Source organism: Prionailurus viverrinus, chromosome D4 (assembly GCF_022837055.1).
Source record: "Prionailurus viverrinus isolate Anna chromosome D4, UM_Priviv_1.0, whole genome shotgun sequence".
Lineage (NCBI taxonomy): Eukaryota > Metazoa > Chordata > Mammalia > Carnivora > Felidae > Prionailurus > Prionailurus viverrinus.
In genome coordinates, this window is record NC_062573.1 from 93,660,769 (window position 1) to 93,679,779 (window position 19,011).

At 71.0% G+C, this 19,011-nt stretch overlaps 1 protein-coding gene across 10 annotated transcripts in view; it reads right to left on the minus strand.

Annotated features, from left to right (window-relative positions):
• Positions 1–1,377: 1,377 nt before the first annotated feature.
• KCNT1 (potassium sodium-activated channel subfamily T member 1) overlaps positions 1,378–19,011 on the minus strand; it is a 60,365-nt gene continuing 42,731 nt past the window's right edge. For 4 of the 10 annotated variants that reach the window (XM_047831072.1, XM_047831076.1, XM_047831070.1 and 1 more), the window contains 22 exons: positions 18,606–18,786; positions 16,847–17,011; positions 16,573–16,709; positions 15,526–15,589; positions 15,307–15,415; positions 14,722–14,830; positions 14,225–14,374; positions 13,830–14,065; positions 13,434–13,668; positions 12,399–12,504; positions 11,336–11,508; positions 10,911–10,982; positions 10,527–10,661; positions 10,272–10,383; positions 7,687–7,788; positions 7,319–7,402; positions 7,107–7,235; positions 6,767–6,787; positions 5,812–6,142; positions 4,609–4,671; positions 1,718–1,802; positions 1,378–1,636 (listed from right to left, as the gene is read on the minus strand). In XM_047831072.1, the coding sequence (XP_047687028.1) occupies positions 1,516–1,636; positions 1,718–1,802; positions 4,609–4,671; positions 5,812–6,142; positions 6,767–6,787; positions 7,107–7,235; positions 7,319–7,402; positions 7,687–7,788; positions 10,272–10,383; positions 10,527–10,661; positions 10,911–10,982; positions 11,336–11,508; positions 12,399–12,504; positions 13,434–13,668; positions 13,830–14,065; positions 14,225–14,374; positions 14,722–14,830; positions 15,307–15,415; positions 15,526–15,589; positions 16,573–16,709; positions 16,847–17,011; positions 18,606–18,786 (2,920 nt within the window). In that variant the 3' untranslated portion in view covers positions 1,378–1,515. Of the gene's footprint in view, positions 1,637–1,717; positions 1,803–4,608; positions 4,672–5,811; positions 6,143–6,766; positions 7,236–7,318; positions 7,403–7,686; positions 7,789–10,271; positions 10,384–10,526; positions 10,662–10,910; positions 10,983–11,335; positions 11,509–12,398; positions 12,505–13,433; positions 13,669–13,829; positions 14,066–14,224; positions 14,375–14,721; positions 14,831–15,306; positions 15,416–15,525; positions 15,590–16,572; positions 16,710–16,846; positions 17,012–18,605; positions 18,787–19,011 lie in introns of those variants that run through there. The other 6 variants (XM_047831075.1, XM_047831073.1, XM_047831071.1 and 3 more) reach the window with 5 other exon arrangements.

A 19,011-nucleotide genomic window follows, 5' to 3' on the forward strand; every position in this document is an offset into this window, starting at 1 on the left:
GCACGGATCCGGGGCCCACGGTGTGCCGGCCCGGACTGTCCAGGGCCCCGGGCGACCCCCACCCAGTCCACAGCGCCCGCCCTCCCGGCCCTGCCGCACACCGAGGGCTTGGGGGCCACCGGGCCAGCGTGTCCCAGGCAAGCGGGGCGCCGGGGGAGGAACTGGTGCGGGGTCACAGCCCTCCCTCGGGCAGGCCCCTCTGCCCGCTGCCGCCATCCGGAGGCCGTGCTGACCCCTCCCCTTCACCCGGTGTCGTGGGGTGCTCCCCGTGAACATGAAGGACCCAAACCTGGATGCCCCTGTGCTGGTGCACACCCCCTGGGGCGGCCCCACCCTCTGAAGGGGACCCCAACACCCGCCGGGCCGCTCGCCAGGGAGCCCTCGCCCCAGCCGTGCTTCCTAGCGGCCAGTACCCACGGGCCGGCCCGACGTCTCCTGGTCTTGGCTCAGGCCAGCGGCCCTTCCTCGGGGCGGGGGCTTCCCCGTGGGGTCCAGGTGGGGTGGGGTGGGGTGCGACCGGGTGGGTGGGGCCGCAGAGGAAATGGCTTATACACGACCCTCACGTTTGCAGAAAGCATCCATTTAATAGAAGGTTCCAGTACTGACCGTGCAACACCTGTCACAGTCACAAAGGAACCCGGGCGGCTTGTCACCAACGGCCACCACCCAGGCTCCTTCCCTTGCTGAGGAGAAAACCCGGGCCAGCATCCCGCGGTGAATTGTGCTTCCATCGGGCGCTAATGGGCGTGGAAACCTGTGCCAACGCACCGCCCCGGCCCAACGCCCAGCGCCCAGGGGCCGGGGTGCGACGGGGTCACGTAAAACCAGAGGGGGAGGACGTCGTCTCGTTTTTCGTCACCAAGGCCTTGGTTGCAGGAACTCTCAGGTGTCCTCGGGCCCCTGCGGGGGTCTTGCCCGGCCCCTCCACGTCCCCCAAGCATGCCCGGCCTCCGGAGGGTCTTGCGGCCCAGCTGGACGCTTGCAACTTTCTTGTGTTTACGGCTTCCCTCTTGCGCCCAGCGCACGGGGCTGGAGAGCTCACCGGCCGGGAGCCCCCCGGGGCCAGACCCTCACCACCGTGCGGCCGAGGCCAGCTGGGACCCACAGAACACGCGAGCCGCGGGCAAGCCCCGTGAGCGGGCCTTCGGTACGTGGCCGTGAAAACACGGCTCCCGCGTGAGCCGTGTGCGCGAGTGAGTGCGCACGAGTGTCGGGCTCAGCTTCTTCCCCTCCCCACGCACCCCGGCCTCAGCCTGCGGTGCGGCCAGGGCGGCGGGACCCCTCCCCACGCAGCCGGGCCCCGTCACGAGTTGCGGTACACGTGGGGACGCGGATCGGATGGGTCTGTAAAAACAGGTTAAAAAAGGCCTCGCCGCCAGCTCCTCCCGGCACGCGGAGGCACGGTCCTCCCTCACGGCCGTGGGAGGACTCCTCGAGGGCCGGGCCGGCGTGGCAGGGGCCCCGCGCTCCATGCAGCGCGATGCATGCCGACGTGGGGACGGGGCGCGGGCCGGCTCAGAGCTGCGTCTCGTCCCGCGTCTCCGGGTGCCACGAGGCCAGCTTGTTGCCGACGCTGCTCTCCCGGCTCTGGGGGCTGCTGGCCACGTGGGCCAGGGGGTCGGAGCGGATGAGATACCTGCCAGGGAGGGGGAGAGCCCTGGGTGCCAGCCTCCGCCCCCGCCCCCGCCGGGCGCCCGTGGGGGGACGCGGGACCTACACGATGTCGTTGGGCTCCAGCCGGGTGTCGGGCGGGGGGTTGATGAGGACGTAAGACAGCGTGTTCTGCTGGTCGTTCATCTGGTCTGCAAAGACACAGGCCCCGTGCGGGTCACCGCCGGCCACTGCCCCGGTCTGCTCCGCCGGGCCCGGCCACGGAGTCTTCCCGGCCCGTCCGGGCTTGCTGCCGGGGTCAGCCGCGAGGGGCCGGCGGCGACCCGCGCGGGGCCGGTCACGGAGGTGGCGGCCCTGAGCAGAGGCACGGAGCACACCTGCGGCCCCCTGCACGAACGCGCTCGCGCCTTGACACCTAACCCCGCCCCCCCGCGCCAGGCAGGCTGCCCACACGCCCGGCTCAGTTCTGCGCTTTGGATGCTCGTCCTTTTCCCCACAACCTGCTCCTGCCGCGTCAGCCCGCGGGGCCCCAGGGGCGCAGGGACGGCCCGGTCTCCGGCTCACGCGTGGCCGCGGGGACGCAGCCCGCGGTGGAGAGAGTGGGCTCTGGAGAAACAGCGGTCCCGCCACAGATGGTCCCTGGCCGCATGCAGGGCTGGGGGCGGGCCCGTCCTGGCAGAGGCCCCGTGTCCCCAGACGGGGAAACGAATGGTTCTTGGCCTCCGTTTACCCCTGTGGTGAGGTCTAAAGGCACCTCCCGACCCAGAGCAGGCGTTAAGGAGATTGGCCACTGGGGCGGGGGGCCGCGTCTTGGCCCTGGACCCAGAAGTTCTGAGCGGAGCGGAGCAGAGTCTGACCCCTGCAGCCAGAGGTCGAACGCGGCAGCTTTGTGGGGGGGCGGGCGGGGGCCCAGGCTGGGACTGGGAGGGGCCAATGGACATGCACAGCCAGCCGTGTCCACCCCGGAACGGGACAGCCTGCCCAGCCTGTCCCTCCCACCGCTGGAGGGCGAGTTGCTCTGCCTGGTGACCACGCCCATGTCGGGGGCCCTCTGGTGGAAGCTGCCAGCCGCGAGCAGGGTGGCTCGGTCCGTGCACCTCGCGGCCCCGGGCCCGGCAGGCGCCTCCCTCCCCAGTGGGCCTCACGGGGCGTGCAGGGGAGGGGAGGCGGTGCGGGGGAGACCCTCCGATCCTGGTGCCAGTGGGCTGGCCATGCCGAGGCACACCGGGTCGGGACACGGTAAGGGGAGAGGTCGGTGTGGGGGCCGGGCAGCCGGCTGGTTCCACCCCTCGGTGGCCGAGCAGCCACAGCCGGGCGCCCGTCTTCTCTTGCTGGGGGGCCCGTGGGGCCCTCCCCACCCGGCCTGGGCCCCTGCTGTCCCCCCTGGGTGGATGCAATTAGCAGAGCCTGGGACTGGCCCGAGCCAGGCCTGGTGGTGTGCTTTGGGGGGGGGGGGGGGGGTGCAGGCTGAGCGGGGGGGGGGGGGGGGGTGGGCAGGGGTGCGGCTCCAGCTTCAGTGCCAGGGGCTGGGGGGTGGTCAGTCGCTGACCCTGGTGTCCCCAGGACAGGACAGGTCAGTTCCACCGTGACCACCGTGTGGGGGGGGGGGGGAGGGTGGCTGACGGTGGCTCTTCTGGCAAATGAGCAAAGGCAGAGTCACCTTCCCTACCCCATCCTCGCACCCCCTTCCCCCCAGCCCTGCAGGCCAGGTCCTTCCACTCCCGTCCCCCAACCTGGGCCTGTGACTCCTGGCCCCGTCCCCTGGGGTCCGCACCTCACCGAGCCTGCACCCACCCTCCAGGGCAGGCGGTGAGCAGGGGTGGAGGCATACACTTGTACCGGCAGTTAGTGATGGTGCCCTCCCTGGGGGCGGGGACCACCCTGCAGCCCTGGCTAACGTGGTTCCCTCTCCTCCGGTGTTACGTATGTCCTGCCGCGGGCACCTCTCAGCGACCACACGCAGGGGCCTCTGTAAACACCACCAAGTTCTGGGGACCCTGCAGGTGAGCCCGCCCCTGCCTGGGAGCCTCGGGGGGAAGCAAGACTGCAGCCGGGCACCGTTCGTGGAAGCTGCCGGACTGGGATCCGTGCCGACCCCGTGGGCCCTCCGTGACCACCATCACGGGTGTCAGGTTCGGGGAAAAGGGCGCGAACCCAGGAGATGCCGGTGACTCGCCAGCACGGCCCCCGACGGGGCTGTGAACCACGAGGTTTTCTCTCCTGGGCCTGGGTGTGTCCCCTCCGGGGTGAGCCCTGTATGGAGGGGCCGCCCCAAGGCGCCTGGGCACACGGGCTCTGAGGCTTCCCTAGGGCTGCGCGGAGCCCCGGTGGGGGAAGGAAGGGGTTCTGGCAGCGGGGCCGGTGGCCCAGACTCTGCTCTGACTTCTGTTGGGGTCCCAGGGCTGATCTGGGGGGCTGTGGGGTGACCTCTTGGAGGAAACCAGAGCCCCTGGATGAGAAATGGAGCATGCACAGGCTTTGTCCCAACTGGAAAGGGAGCTCCCTCCTGAAGCCCCTGCTGGGGTGTGGGCGTCACCTGTCCACCTGGCCCGGGGCGGCCCAGCCGCTGGCCCGGGGCTCAGCAGGCCCCGCCATGTTTGGAGGTGGGACCCAGGCTGGGAACGTCTGTCCGGATGCTTCCCCAGAGCAGGGTGGGCTCAGGGCCACGGGGCATCTGGGGCCAGATGAGGGCCGGCAGCCACCAGTGTGCGAGGACAGACGCGGACAGCAGACCTCACTGAACTCGCGGTCAGTAGGGGGGAGCCCAAGGGCTGCGCAGTGACCGCCAGGGGCCACGCAAACCACGAGCCTTCCTGGGGTCAGTCCGTCCTCTGCAGACAGAGGAGGAGGGGGCTGTCAAGGTCCCCGCTACGGGCTGCTCTGGGAGCACGTGAGCCCGCGCCTGCAGGGACCCTGTCCTATCTCCTGTCCTGTCCACCTGCCTGGCTGGGGCGGACACTAGGCTGCCCCCTGGTGCGGCAGCCGGAGCAGAATTACCTTGCAAATATCCCAGGTTTACCCGATTCATGACATCACTGGCTGTTAAATTTGCTACATCCTCTACGGAACACACAGGAAGAGGGACAGACAGAAACAGAGAGAGAGAGAGGTCAGCAAGCAGCGGGCGGCGGCCGCACAGCGGGGGAGGGCAGGCAGCAGCACCCGGGGGCGTCCACACGGGCACCGGCCAGCCCGCCGCCCGGGAAGCGAGGTGGGTCCCTTCTCTGCCAAGCTCTGGGGGTCAGCGGGCTGGAATCTGCGAGTGTGGGTACTGGCCGTGGGGCCCGACGCACACGGAGTGCCCTGCCCGGAGCCTTGGCATCAGGGCCCCGGAAAAGGGGTGGCAGCACCCGACCACGCAGGGACCCCGGGAGAGACGAGGGTGACCAGTGCAGGTTCGGTGTAGCAGGGGGCGGGGCTGGTGGAGCTGGCGGGGGTTGCCAGACTCTGGCCTCTGATCCCTCTTGGAGGGGGCTCTAGGGTCCCGTCCCAGGCAACATGGCACGAAGCAGGGTGGGGAGAGCGGGCGCCCGCTGGGGCGCAGAGTCCCCAGGGCGGAACCGGCGCAGGCCGTGGGCGCAGACAGGCAGCGGCGGGAGCGGCGTCCCCTCAGCCCCACCGCCAGGCAGCCGCTCCAGAGAGAGGGTGAGCAAGGTCTGCTCTCCTCCGGGCCCGCCCGTGGTCAAGGTCGTGAGCTTTTCCCCAAGAGAAGCTCCAGAGAGAAGGGGGCTGCCGGCAAAGACTTAACGCCTGGGGCGGCGTTGCCAGCGGGGCGGGCAGGCGGCCGTGGCGTCCGCTGTGGTCGACGGAGGGCGTCCCGGCACCGGGCCATCCGTCCAGCTGCCCCCTGACGCGCCCCCTACGCTCTGGCTGCTGGGAAGGCGCCGGAGGGGCGGCCCGGGGTCCCCCCGTTCTCCACGAGAGCACAGCGCACCCCCGCGTGTCTGATCCCAGAGGCGGCTGGTCCGCCCGCCAGCGAGGTCCCTGCCCTTGGCTTTGGGGAGCCCCGCCCCGCCCCGCCGCTTCCGGTCCTGCGTGCCGGGGGCCGTCCGCTCCGGTCCCGTTTACCCCTGGGAGGGGCCGAGGCCCCAGAGCCGCAAGGGGGCGCCCTCCTCGCGCCAGAGGGGCTCCTCCGACGGGCCCCGCGGTCCACCCCGTGCTGCCCCGGGCCCGGTAGCGGGCGGGTGGCCGGGCCCTTACCGTAGCCGGTGGTGGGCAGTCCCAGGTGCTTCATGCGGTTCTTGACCAGCTCGGAGAGCTCCTGCCGCTCGGAGCGCCGGTACAGGCTGAGCCGCTGCTGGCTGGCCCACTCGGCGGCCGCCGCCTTCCCCGCGGGCTTGGGGCCCTTGCGGCTCAGCCTCCGGGCCCAGGGCAGGCTCTTGCGCCGCAGCAGAGGGTGCTCCGCGGGGTCCCCGCCGACCGAGTGCCGGCCGTGGGTGCCGCCGCCGCCGCCGCCTCCCGCCCGCGCGCCCCAGGGACCCCGCGCGTCCTGCGTGTCCGGGCCGTCCTCCACACTCACCGAGATCTGGGACTGGCCGAGGCGGGAGGGTGAGGGCCGGGCCGGGGCCGGGGAGGTGCGCCCCCCCTCCCCCGCCCCGCGCCGGGGGACCCCAGGGCCCAGGCCCTCCTCCCGAGCCCCAGACCGCCAGCCAGCCTCCGGGTCTGCCCGAGTTTGCCGGGTGGAAGAGGGCAACGCCTTCAAGCTCTCTGGGGCCTTGTGTCCGTGGCTCCCCCCCCCTCCCCCCGGGCCCTGCGCTACCCCTCTTGTACCTCCGTCTCCCCATCTTGGGGGGCGGGGGAGAGCAGGGACGCGGGAGGGGTGCGGGCGGCACCCCGGAAGGGGCTGGGGGTGTGGAGGTTGGGCCAGACCGTCAGGGAGGGGGCCACAGCAGGACACGGAGATGGCACACGGGGCTGGAGGAGCCTGGGCTTCCCACCCCCGGCCTCAGTTTCCCCTCGTGTAAGGGAGGGGTGATCCCATGCGCCCTGAGCTGCGCCACGGCCCACGCATCCCGGGGACTCACTCCCTGGCCGGGCCCTTGCCCAGAGCCCAGGGCCCTGTGCCCCTCCGGACTCGGGGCGGTGGGGGTGGGGGGTTCAGGCGGGACGGTGCACACGTCAGCACGCCTTGACGTGAAGTCTGAGGGCCACTCACCTGGGCTCTGAGGTCATGTGGCTGCAAAGGAAACGGGGGGCAGCCTGGGTGCCCGTGGGCGCCTCTGCCCCTGCCCCCCGCCCCAGCACTGCCTGAGCCCCCTGTGGGCTGGGACCAGCACGCCAGGCCGCCCTCCTTCTATGGCCTCCCCTGCCCCACTCTGCCCCACTCGGGGGCCACCGCCACCCGACCACGCGCAGGGCCGCGTGCCCTGGACCCTGGAAGGGCCTGGCAGCAGAGGCCCGGGTCCCCAGAATTGAACGTGGGAGGGGCACGCATCCACAGCCCGGGGGCTGCCGTATGGGAGCCCCCCGCATCGGGAGCACCCCCGGCCCCGAACCTCCGAGCTGGAGAAGACGTGGCACTCGGTCCTGTAGATGCCGATGGGGATCTCGGCGCTGGAGGAGCACAGCTTCTGGAAGAGGCGGCCGTACGTGCGGATCCACAGGTCCTCCTCCGTGATTTTCATCTAGAGCAAGCGGTGGTCTGAGCGGGGAGCCCGCCGCGGGGCCCCCAAGAATGGCGCGCCCGCCCGCCCAGCCCATGACGCACGGCGCAGAGGTAGCCGGAGCCTGGCGTGGTGTCGAGGCCCAGCAGCAGCCTGGTGATGGAGATCATGTAGTCCTTCACGAAGGACTGGCCGGACAGGGAGGCCGCAGTGAGGCCGGGCACCCCGGGGGCCGCCGGGCGCCCTCAGCCTCCCGCGGGGAAGCCCCTCCTGGCCGCCGCAGTCCAGCTGGTCAAGAGGGATTAGAAGCCCAGAGGCTGCCCGGAGCGGAGCCCGGGGCGGCGCCCTTCCGGGAGGAGAGGACTCGACGGGACCCAGGGAGGGACGCCCGGGACCGGGACGCTGGCGGGAGGTGGAGAGAAGGCTCCCGGCCGGGCGTCCTGGGGCCTCCCTGCCTCCCGCCCCCGCTGACCTGATAGAGCAGCGTGTCCAACATGCTGATGCTGAAGACACGGCCCGCGGCGAAGGGCAGGCGGAACATGAAGGCCAGGTTGGAGCCGTTTTCGCGTTCCCTCTGCAGGAAAGGGGCACTCAGGGGCGCAGGGCAGGTGGCCGGGCGCACGCGAGCGCAGCCGTGCGTGCCACGGCGGAAGGCCGACCTCAGGCCTCGGCGCCAGCTACGTGTCCCCCCCCCCCCCCCCCCCCCCCCCCCCCCCCCCCCCCCCCCCCGCCGGCACACTCGAGGCCAGAGCCCGGGAGCAGGGATGCGGGTCTCGCTGCCCAGAGTTCCAACTAACGTGAGTCATTTTGTCACCGAGCTGGTGGTTTTAAGTGAAGTCGGACGGGCCGGTGGAGCGTGGGCTCCACACGCGGAAACCACGGAGACGCCTGCCTCCCGTTCTCTGTGGCGTCCGCGGGGACTCTCCTGTGGCTGCGAGGCCCGTCTCGTTTCTAGAAGCTGACCGCCTCCCTCAGATTGCGTTCCTCCCTTCGCCCCCACAGCCAGCAGCGCGTCCGCCAACCCCTGACCCGCCCCTCCCTCCCGTAAGGTCCCCGGTGAGGACCCTAGGCCCACTCGGCCCACATGGGACCATCTCCCGTCTAGAAGGCCCCTTGGTCTCCCCCGCACCCTGGCCAGGCCCTGGCCAGTAGGATATGGGCGCGTTCGGGGCCATTATCCCCGGCAGCCGAGCTCCGTCCACGACCGACGGCCGGACAGGCCCCCCTCCTTCCCACGGGGACAGACTTGCTTCGAAGGCAGAAGGCAGGCAAGGGACCCAGAGGGCGAGGGCGTCGGGTGCGGGCCGCCAGGAAGCCGGTTCTGGCGGTGGCGCCCTGTCCGGTGGACTGAGCCGCGTCTGCGTTCGGGCTCTCGGGGCGCGTCACAAGGGCGAGCGGCCGTTACAGACGTCATGTCCCTTCACCCCGAGGGGCACCGGTGAGCCTCGGAGAGCACGGAGGGCTCAGGGGAGGCACGGCGCTACGGCGCCTTTAGCGGGACTCGGAGAAGCAGCCGCCCGTCAGGTGCCCGCCTGGGTCCCCTTTATAAACACCTTCAACGGTCCTTGAAGCGGAAGACACGCCCACTTTCGTAAAAGTAAGTCGCCGTCACCGCCTCAAGGAAACGCTCGGCTGCTCCTGTGGGGGGACGTCGCCGCCGGACCTTCCGTCTGAGCCGTCAGGAGCCCGCGTGCCTGGCGTCCAGACGAGGCCTCCGTGACCTCCAGGCCCCGCACTCGCGGGGGCGGGCGGGGCGTGGGCTCCACTGTCTCTGAGGGTGGGCGGGGGGTGGGGGGTGTGGGGGGGTCCCAGAGCTCTGCCAGTGCTGCGGGACCTCAGGCCACATCGGCCAGGAACGGCGGATCCGCTTTTCAAGGCACCTCCGGGGTCACACGCCCGGGCGTGCTCACTCCAGGCCCAGAAGACGGAGCCACACGACGGGCTCGCCATCCTGGGCTGGGCAGGCCGGCCCTGCCCCCGGAGGCCACGCCGTACAGCGAGGAGGGTCGGCTGCTGGGGTCACCGCGGGAGGAGGGGGGGGCAGGGGCACCGGGTGCACGTCTGCCGGAGCCCGATCCCGTGCCGGTCAGTCACCCCGGCCGTGCTCGGTCAGACTGCCGTTCCCGGAGCTGGGAAGGCCGCCCCAGCCTTTGGACACGGATTCCCGGCACGCTGGGCCTGCTGAGACCAGCGTCCGCCTTCCGGTCGTTCCGGGGGATGGAGACTCGGCCCACAGGCCGCTGTGCGGGCTCCGAGCGGCCCCGGGCGCCGGGCAGGGCGCGGTCCAGGGAGGGCCCGGGCAGGATGGGCGCCCGAGCGCCCGGGGCTGCTACGCCCGGGCAGGAGCTCCGCTGCCGCCTCCTCCTGCCCGCCTTGGGCTCGCCCCTCTGACACGTGGGGTGGCCTCGCGGTCCACGATCCGCGTGGGTTCGGGGGGAAGCTCCTCCCTTGTCCGGTGTGGACGGCGGCTCAGGGCCCGCAGGGAGGGCCCACTGCTCCCGGCCTCGTCCACGGCGGTGCCGTCCCGGGCTCCCTGGTCTTGCCTGTGTGGTACCCTCAGTCTACAGTCGTGCCTCCAGCAGCGGGGCAGGGGCCACAGCACCAGGGCCGAGCCGCCTGTGCCGTAGCCAGGGCCCGTGTCCCCGTGGCTGGTCCCTGGGCCCAGAGGGTCACGCCGACGCCGGCTGACGCCCTTCCTGGAGCCCCGAGGAGCGAAAGGCGGAGTCTGCTGGCCACCGCTGTGCTGTGTGACCCGAGACGGGGTCCTCCCCTCTCTGAGACCGGCCACATTTCCGGTTTGAGCACAGCGTCGGGGGCGCAGGAAACGGGCAGTCTGCGCCCCCCGTGTCGGCATTTATGGACACGACGGGCAGCCTCGGCCCCAGCCCCGGACCCTGCCTGCAGAGGTACGACTGTCCGCTTCTGGCCGATGACCCTGAAGGCTCCCGACGACACGGTCAGGAGCCTCGAGGCCCCTCACCCACTCTCTCTGGGCTCCGAACCCTGACAGCAGGTCGAGCGGGGGGCGGGGGGGGGGGTCAGGTCGGGGCCCGTTACCTTTTCCAACTTGGAAAGAGCCAGAGAGTAGCTGTCCTTCGCACGGAACTGCATGAACCGCATGTTGGAAGGGTGGGTGAGCTCCGTGGTGATGCTCAGGCTGGGGAAGAGCCTGGGGGGAGGAGGGGGCTCAGGGAGGGGTCCCCCGGTCACAGAGGCAGCAACGGGACGGGCTCCCCGACGGCTGGGGGGCTGGCTCAGGACCCGGCTCGGCCCCGCCGCACCCGCCCGGGGTGTGAGCCCCCCGCCCCTCACCGGAACATGGTCTGCACGTTGACGATGGTCTTGGCGTCGGCCATGTAGTCCTCCTCCGCGCTCATGGTGCTCTCCTTGTCCACCACCACCAGGTTGTCCGCGTAGATGATGCCGCACTGCAGCAGGCTGTCCAGGCTGCAGGGGGCGGTGGGGAGAGGCCACGTGGGGGGGGGAGTCCCCCTCCGGGCCAGGTCGGGGGTCCCGGGAGCTCCCTTTGGGTGCCCTCCTTCCCCCTCCACAGGCGGTGGCGTTCAGCCGCCTGGACCCCCACCCCCGGGTAGGGGGAGACTCGGGAGGAGGGAGGGGGAGGGGCCTCTGCCAAGAAATGGGCGCCCCCACCCCCACCCCTTGGGCTCTGGGCTGCGCAGGGAGGCGGCGCCTTACTTGTCCACGGAGCCCTCCATGTAGTAGACCATGGGGAAGCAGCATATGGCCTCCAGGAAGTGGTGGTCGGGCCTGCGGGGGGGAGCAGGTCCTGGGGCTGCCGTCCTGCGGGGCCGTGTGCCCCCCACGCCCTGCCTGGCCCTGCCCGGGGGTCCCCCGGGGCCGTAGCACATCCGACAACGGGGCTGCTCTTTGTTCCACCCAAGGGGAAACCGCGGGCCGAGGGCGGGTCCCGCCCAGGTCAGACCCTGAGCTCGGGGGGCACGGGGGCCGGGGCGAGGCCTCCCGGGGACTCCACGAGGGAGGGAGGTCAGGTGCCACCAAGGCCCGGAGGGCCTGGGGACAGGGCAGGGGAGGAGCGGGGCATCCGCGGGTGGGGAGCACGGGTGCGCGTGGGGGGGGGGGGGGGGCGGGCCGGGCCCCACTTGTTGTCCAGCAGCAGCACGATGGGGTTGAGCTCCTTGCGCGACCGGTAGTAGGCGCGCAGCGGCACGATGAAGTTGTACAGCCCGTTGCCCGCCGTCTCCGCGGAGACGATGATCAGCTTGTTCTTGAAGCCGTAGGCCTTGGCGTCCTCGTAGCTGTTGTGTTTGCAGCCCTGCCGGCGGGGGGCGGGGGGGGGGGCGGGCCCAGCGTTAGCCCCGCAGATAGAGCCGCCGGCCCCCCCCCCCCCGGTCACCGTGCCCGCGAGCACCGGTTCACCCGGAAGCAGAGGGCCAGCTGCGGGGACACCGGGAGGGTCCTCAGGATGGAGGACCGCGGCCTGGGGGCTTTTCTTCGGCTGCCCCCCCCGCCATGGGTGAGCAGACCACGGGGCCTGCAGTTGGCGGCAAGTGTGGGAGCCCCCTCAGCCCCGCCACCCCTTGACCCCGCGTCTGCACACAGGGGCCGCTACGGTGACCCCTCACCGGATGGCCGACAGCCACCGGCCCCATCCTGTCACGGCCCGTCTGCCCCTCCCGGCTGCCGTGAGACTGTCCCCGCGGCAGAGCGCGAGCTGGAGCCAGGGAGGGGGGCGGTCACGTCAGGGAAGGGAGGGAGGTGTTGTGGGGACCCGGCCTTTAGCAGAAACGAGATCTGGGCTGTGTGCACGTACGTGTGTGAGTGTGCACATACGTATAGTGTGCGTGCGCGCGCGTATGTGTGTGCAGGGGTGTGTGTAGTGCAGGGAGAGGGAGCTGAGATTACCTGAGGGATCCCCCTGCCCTCGGGGACACGCAGGGGTGTGGCGAGGGGGCTCCACCCGCCCTTGGGGACACACAGGTGTGGGGAGGGGGTTCCACCTGCCCCCGGGGACACGCAGGGGTGAGGGGAGGGGGCTCCAACTGCCCTCAGGTGGCGGGCAAAATCACTCTTCCAAAGCGGAAGCACGTTTACCGAGGGCGAGACCCGGGGAGTCTGGGCAAAGGGCCAGGAGTCCCCTCTTGGTTTGGCAGTTTTTCCATAGGTTTGTGATGACGTCACACAGTGTGGCGGGAGGTGACCCACCTTGTCCAGCCGCAGGCAGCAGAAAGGGGCCTTCACAGGCAGAAGGTGGCACAGGGTGGGCGAGCTGCCGATGTAGGGCGAGTTGGGGGGGTAGCCCTTCACGTACCTGGGGGAGGACAGGAGCCCTCAGCAGGGCCACCGGCCACCCGCAAGAGGTGGTCCTGAGCCCGCCCCCCACGGGACCTCCCAGCCCTCCGCCCGGGGCCCAGAGCATGGCAGGGCCTCGTCCCAGGCGGCCACACGGAGGCGCCAAACCCCGTGGACCCGTCCGTGCCCCTGGCCTGCATGTGGGAGCATAGCTGTGACAGGGCACGGTCCTTTCCCTGGGGGTCCGAGGCCAGGAGCCGCACAGCACGCACATGGACACACGTATGAGTTACACCAGGCCCGGAAACCACGGGTAAAGCCCTGAGGGGCTCTGATGGCCGGTCCTCCCTCCCCGAAGCCCCCAGCACCCTAGCGAGCGAGCTGGCAGACGCCGGCCCCCCGCCCCTCTCTGCTGGCTGCGCAGCGCCGGGCCAGTCTCCCCAGCAGCGCCCAGCTCACACCCCCCCGGGGGCGGCCACCCGGCCACGGCTGGCCCCCAGCAGTGCCGGGGAGGGAGGACCTCAGAGGCCAGCCCACCCCTGCCCCACGGTGTCCAGCAGCCTTGGGCACTCCCCTGGATCTCAGAGCCGGTCCCTCCCCAGGGCGCGTCTGCTCCCTCTGAGGTCTGAGGGCCAGAGCCGGGGGGGGGGGGGGGGGGGGGGGGGGGGGGGCAGCGGTCACAGGCTCGCTGCAGGAGCGCAGGCACCCGGCCGTGGCAACAGTCAGCGCGCCGCCCCGAGGCCAAATGGCTGAGGAGCCCCGAGGACACGCTGGGGCAGCGGGAAGACCTGGGCCCCAACCCAGGGCAGGCAGAGGGCTCAGGAAGGGCCAGGGGCGGCCAGGCCTGGCCTGCGCCGCACCAGGGACCCCCTACCCGCGACTTCCACAGGCCACGCCCATTCCCCTCCCCCTCCCGTGGAGAGCGGCTGTGCCGTGCACGGCACTCACTCCGCCGCGGACAGCCCCTCGTCCTCCGATGGCGTCATCTCGTCCTCCGATGGGTCACTCAGCAGGTCGCAGGGCAGCAGGGCCGAGCTGTCGGCCAGCTCCAGGACGGGCGCGATGCTGGGCCGCCGGCTGCCCGAGCCGTTCTCCGCGGGCAGCGTCAGCTTGCCGCCCCCGCCGCCCCCGCCGCCCGGCGCCGGCCGGCACTCCGTGCTCTGGAGGTCCATGGCCACGGTCCCTGGAACGGAGCGGCTGAGCTTGGCCGGCGGGCCCCTCGCCAGGCCCCCGTGGGGGCGGCGGGTCCCCGGGCCAGAGGCGGACAGAGGCTCCCAGGGGCCCCGGGCGCGGAGTCGGGTCAGGCCCCGCGAGCGAGCCCGCCCCGCCCGCGCCGGGCCTCACCCATGGAGGCGACGATGCTGTGCACGGGCAGGCGGCCGGACCCTTCGTACAGGCCCTGCCCCGAGAAGCCCTTCTTCTGCTGCTGCTCCTCCTGCTTGAAGATGAAGGCCGAGTTCTCCTCCTTGGTGATGTTGATGTAGAAGCAGGTGTCGGAGGCGGCCAGGGTGTGCCGGGGCCCCGGGTTGAGCAGGATGCCCTTGTCCTCGCGCTTCAGCCCGATGAGGCACACGCCGTACCTGGGCGGGGGCGGGGGCGGGGCGCGGGCGGCTGGAGGGGGCAGCGCCGGCGCCCCCAGCGGCCTCAGAGAGGAGAGGCGGGGGTCGGCCCCGGCCCAGGGCCCAGGGCCCGCCCCCGCCCGGCCGCCCGGCCCCGCCCCCCCGCCCGCCCGGCCGTACTTCTTGTGGGCGTGGAAGGCGGCGTAGGTGAAGCTCTTGCCCTGGTACTCCCGGAAGAACTTGCTCTCCGCCATGCGCACGTGGTACACCTCGTTGCCCGAGCACCGTCCGTACATTCGCTGCCACTGCTCTGGGGACTCCTGGCCTTCCCTGGGGCGGGCAGCCGCAGTCACCGCTTTGACCCCTGACCCCTCCCTGCATGGCCGGGCCTCCCGGGAGGACCCGCCCTGGGGGCCGCCAGCCTGGTCTCTGTCCCCGGGCGGCCCCCGATGCTCCCCGGCCCAGCGGCGGGGAACCAAATGTACTTTCTCCCCCAAACCAGGCCCCACCTGCCCTTGTCCCTGTGCCCTCGACCCAGGGCCCTCTGGGCACCCCCACCCTGGTCCCTGCCTGCAACTCCCAGCAGCCCCCTGGTGGCTCCCCACTCCGCCCCCCCCCTTGGCTGCTCTGACCCTCCCTGGGCGCCCCTCCCGTGTCTCCCCTTCCCCAGCACTCACTGGCCGCGGGACGTGTGCACCAGCAGGGTGATGAGTGTGGACGTGGCCGGGCAGATGCAGTTGAGGGCCAGCATGGCGTACTTACACTCTTCCTCACACACCACGTGGTCTGCGGCAGGAGGGGCCGGGTCACCGCCCAGGCCCCACTGGGCCCACAGCAGGCGGCCCACCGCCCAGCGCCCTCCCTGGAGCTCCCGCCTCCCCGACCTCGTCTGCCCCAGCACCTCCGTGCTCGACTCCCAGCGTGGTGAGAACTCGGGGGCTGGCGGCACCCGCTCACCTGTGCTCCGGAGCCCAGCTCGGGGGCCCGCCCACCTGCCCCCTGGCACCCCTGGCTGGAGCACGCCCCAGAGATGCTTATCAGATGCCCCAGCCCTGGGCTCCTGCCCACGCTGATCCCGGGCCCCGGGTGCAGGACTGCCCCCTCAAACGGCTAGACTTACATGGGCTCCACCGCCCCCCACGCCGGGGCGAGGACACTCAGCTGTGCCTCCTGCCACGTCTCCGCATGCTCCAGCCCCCACTTACGGCCCGGCCCTCAAGGTGCACACTCAGCTGGGTGCACACCCGCGGCCCCCAACGTACCTGCAAATTTGACGTGAAACTTGTTCTCGGGCTTGAGGATCTGGACGTAGAGGGGGCAGTTGGGTGCGAAGTCCTTCACGGCCCAGGCGCGCAGGATGGTCTGGTGGTCCTGGGGCGGGGGTGGGGGGGGTGGGTGGGCGGGGTCAGTGCTGACGGGCGGGAGGAGGGGAGGGTCTCTGGCGGGGGGGGGGGGGGGGGGGGGGGGCCCGCAGCACTCACCGCTGCCGTGCGATCCACCTCGTTGCGGCTACTGAGGATGAAACAGGCCTCCCCGTTGTCCATCCTGCAAAGCACCGGGTCTGAGCGCTGCCTGGACCCGTCCACGCTCCCATCTCGGACGTCGGGGGCTCAGGGCAGAAGCTGGAAGTGGGGGGGGGCCCCGTCGAGACCCCACCTCACTCTGTGCTTCTGAGCTGGTGTCGGGGCACTGACCAGCCTCGGTGACCCCACTAAGCCAGGGCGGGGCTGGGGCAGTCGGGGGTGAAGATGTGCCCACCTGCTGGCCTGTCCCTCCCACGGTCTGGGCACCCGGCTGACCTGTTCTGGTCTCTCTCTCACCTGGAGAGCCTCTGGCCGAAGCTCGCTCCCCCCAGGGTGGGGAGGCCTGCACCCTCGCCCCGCCTCCACCCTGCACCCCACCCACCCTGGCTTGTCATCTGTCTCTGCCAGGCCCGTGCCTCTCCCAGCCCCTTGGCCTGCAGCTGGGTCCTGGGTCACAGGCTGGGCCCCTGGCCACTGCCGCCTCCGTGCTGGATTCCTTTCCGAAATTTTATAGGTGAGATAGTGGGGCCCAGGGCTCAGGAGGTGGGCACTCCTGCTTCCCCTCGGGCTAGCACCCACATTCCATCACAAAGGAGGAGGAGGAGAGGCTTCTGGAATGACAATGTGGTGGCGGTGGGGGGGGGTCTCCTGGGGTGTGCACCGGCACATTCTAGAAAGTTCCATGTAAGGACGTTGTCTCCTTAACTCACTCTGTCAGCTGGTCTTTCAAAGAAAACTGGCCCCCAACCCGTCTTCCCACCCCAGCTCCACATGGAGCCAGGCTGGAACCTGAGAGCATCCCCAGGGGGGAAGACTGACAGGTGAGGTGGGCGTGGCCAGGTGCCCGAGGTGAGGTCAGCAAGGGGCCTGTCTGGACGGGTGAGTGGCGGGCAGGGAGCCGGGGCCGCTGGCCGCCCTGACGCCCCACCCAGACTGACAGCCCCACGGCGGCATCCGTGCCCTCCCACCCTCAGCGCCACACCCTCACCCCCCGCCGGCGCTCACTTGGCTCGCATGAGGTCCTGGTCCTTGAGTGCGGAGCCCTGGAGGTAGATGACCCGCTGGGACCACAGGGGGATCTGCAGGACCCTGCGGACCTGGATGTCCATCTCGGTCGGGCACAGGATGACCACGTAATAGTCCTGCAGGCCGGGCCGAGTCAGTCCCCGTGCGGGCTCACCTCTGCCGCGGCTCGGCACCGCCCGACCTGCCCGTGCCGGCCTGTGTGACGCGGGGGCCGACGGGGGAGCCGAGGCGCACGGCACCCGGGGGGCCTCACCTGGAGCCGGGGGTGCGCGTAGAACTCGTTCAGGAAGTCCATGAGCAGGTCGATCTTGAGGGAGCTGACGCACAGAATCACGTGCTTCTCCGTCTGGGCCCGGTGGCGGCTGTAGTTGCCCCCCGACTTCTGCCGCTCCATCCACAGGTACACCAGCTCCTCGAACTGCGGGGGACAGCGGGGGACAGCGGGGGGCCTGGGGCTCAGGGGGCTGCGGGGGCCCCGGTGTCCCCCGTGGGAGCACACACGTGGACCTCCCCCGGCCCCCAACACCACAGGCCACGTGGGGGCGGGGGCCACGCGGGGGCAAAACGGACACCCAGGCTCCCGGCCCAGGAGGCCGAGCGACTGTTATCCGGTGCCGAAGTCCGCACTCCGGACACGGAGCTGACGACGAGATCCCTTTCAGAGAAACTCGAGGGCGCCCTGGGGAATTGGCAGCCGGAGCCGGAACTGGGCACGTGGAAAGGGCACCTTCAGTACGAGTGGTTACGAGCCCGTGTCACGGCTGAGCGCAGGTCTGGGGATGCCACCCGCCCAGCCCACACTTCCCGGATGTTTGCCTGGAGTGACGGGAGTCCTTTTAAATTAGGAAAAGGACAGATAAAAGCGTCATGGTGACGGGACCCCCGCGGAGCCGCCGGGGTGCTGGCCTGCCCGGGGCCCCCCCTACAGCCTGACTCAGGTGCAGGTGACGGCCAGACCCTGAGGGTCTCTGGCCGTTTCCACCCCAGCATCGAGGCCATTCGTGTATTTAACAGAGCAGAGGACCCCGTCTGGTGCTCGCCTGTGCCGGGCCACGTGCCAGCAGCTCACCGCATTTAGGGAGCACCCGCTAGGTTGCGGCGACCAGGCCCCGTGACCCCGAAGCGCAGGCCTGGCTCCACAGCTGGAGGTGCCGGGCCCGGGGTGGGGGGGCCCCTGTGCAGGACGGGGGCTCCGACACAGGCACTCAGCTGCAGCCTCACCGACCACAGCTGTGCTACGGGCTCCGGGCCTGGGCATCTGTAAGGAGGCCCGGCGACGTGCCCCCCAGCTGAGGTGGGGGCTACATGGCCTCACCGTAGCCGATCCCATTGCGTCCCTGAGACTCCGTCCACTCGGAACCTCCCACCGGGACCTTATTTGGAAACGGTCTTTGCAGATGTGCTTAGTTGAGAAAAGGTCAGACAGGATCACGGTGGGCCCTTGTCCACTGTCCGGTGTCCTCAAAAGAGGACACAGAGGGACCCACGGGGAGAAGGCACATGAAGACGGGGCAGAGACGGGAGGGATGCAGCCAAAAGCCAGGGGGGCCCAGGGCCAGCAGCCCCGGAAGCTGGGAGGGTGCAGGGGGCCGCCCTCGGGGCCTCCAGGATGGGCTGGCCCCGCGGACACCTCGGACTCAGGCTCCGGACCGGGAGAGAGCACATTTCTGTCGTTCCAAGGCCCAGTCTGTGGCACCGTCAGGGACCCCGCTGCTGCCTCCTGGGAGGGAGGCTTAGCGGGCGTGTGGCGGGCTTAAAGGGAAGCACGCGGGGAGGGAACGGGCGCTCCGTCTCTTCCCGAATAACCAGGGGGCATCCGGGGTCCTGAGCATCTGTCTCCGGCCCCGGAGGAGCGGCCGAGGGGGCAGGCGCGGCACCAGCGGCCTGTGGTTCCCCGTCGAGAACGCCACCCCTGGCTCCTCGCCCTGCCGTGAGGCCTCGGGTCTCGGGCCTCTGGCTTTGCCCGCTTCCGGGCTGGACAGAGGCGGCCTGTGTGGGGGCTGGGGGCTCACCTGCAGCGGGAGCACCACGAGGGCCACACAGATCATGATGACCACCAGCAGCTGGGACGGCCAGATCTTGGGCGTCACGTCACCGTAGCCCACGGTGGAGAAGGTGACGATGCAGAAGTAGAAAGCCGTGAGGAGGGACAGGTTGTCCCCTGCGCGCTCCAGGTGCTGGATGCCACAGGTCCTGGAAGTCCGGGCATCGCTGGGCTGTGGGAGGGGCCTGGGACACCTGGGGCGGGGGGGGGGGGGCGGCGAAGGGGGGCCCTGTGCTCCCTGCCCTGGGCTGTGGGAAGGGCCTGGGACACCTGGGGCGGGCGACGGCTCCGGGGACTTCCCATCCTGGTCTGCCAGAGTGGGCACAGCCCAGCCCCTCGGGTCTCCCCCTGGATATTCCCTTTCCAACCCGTGG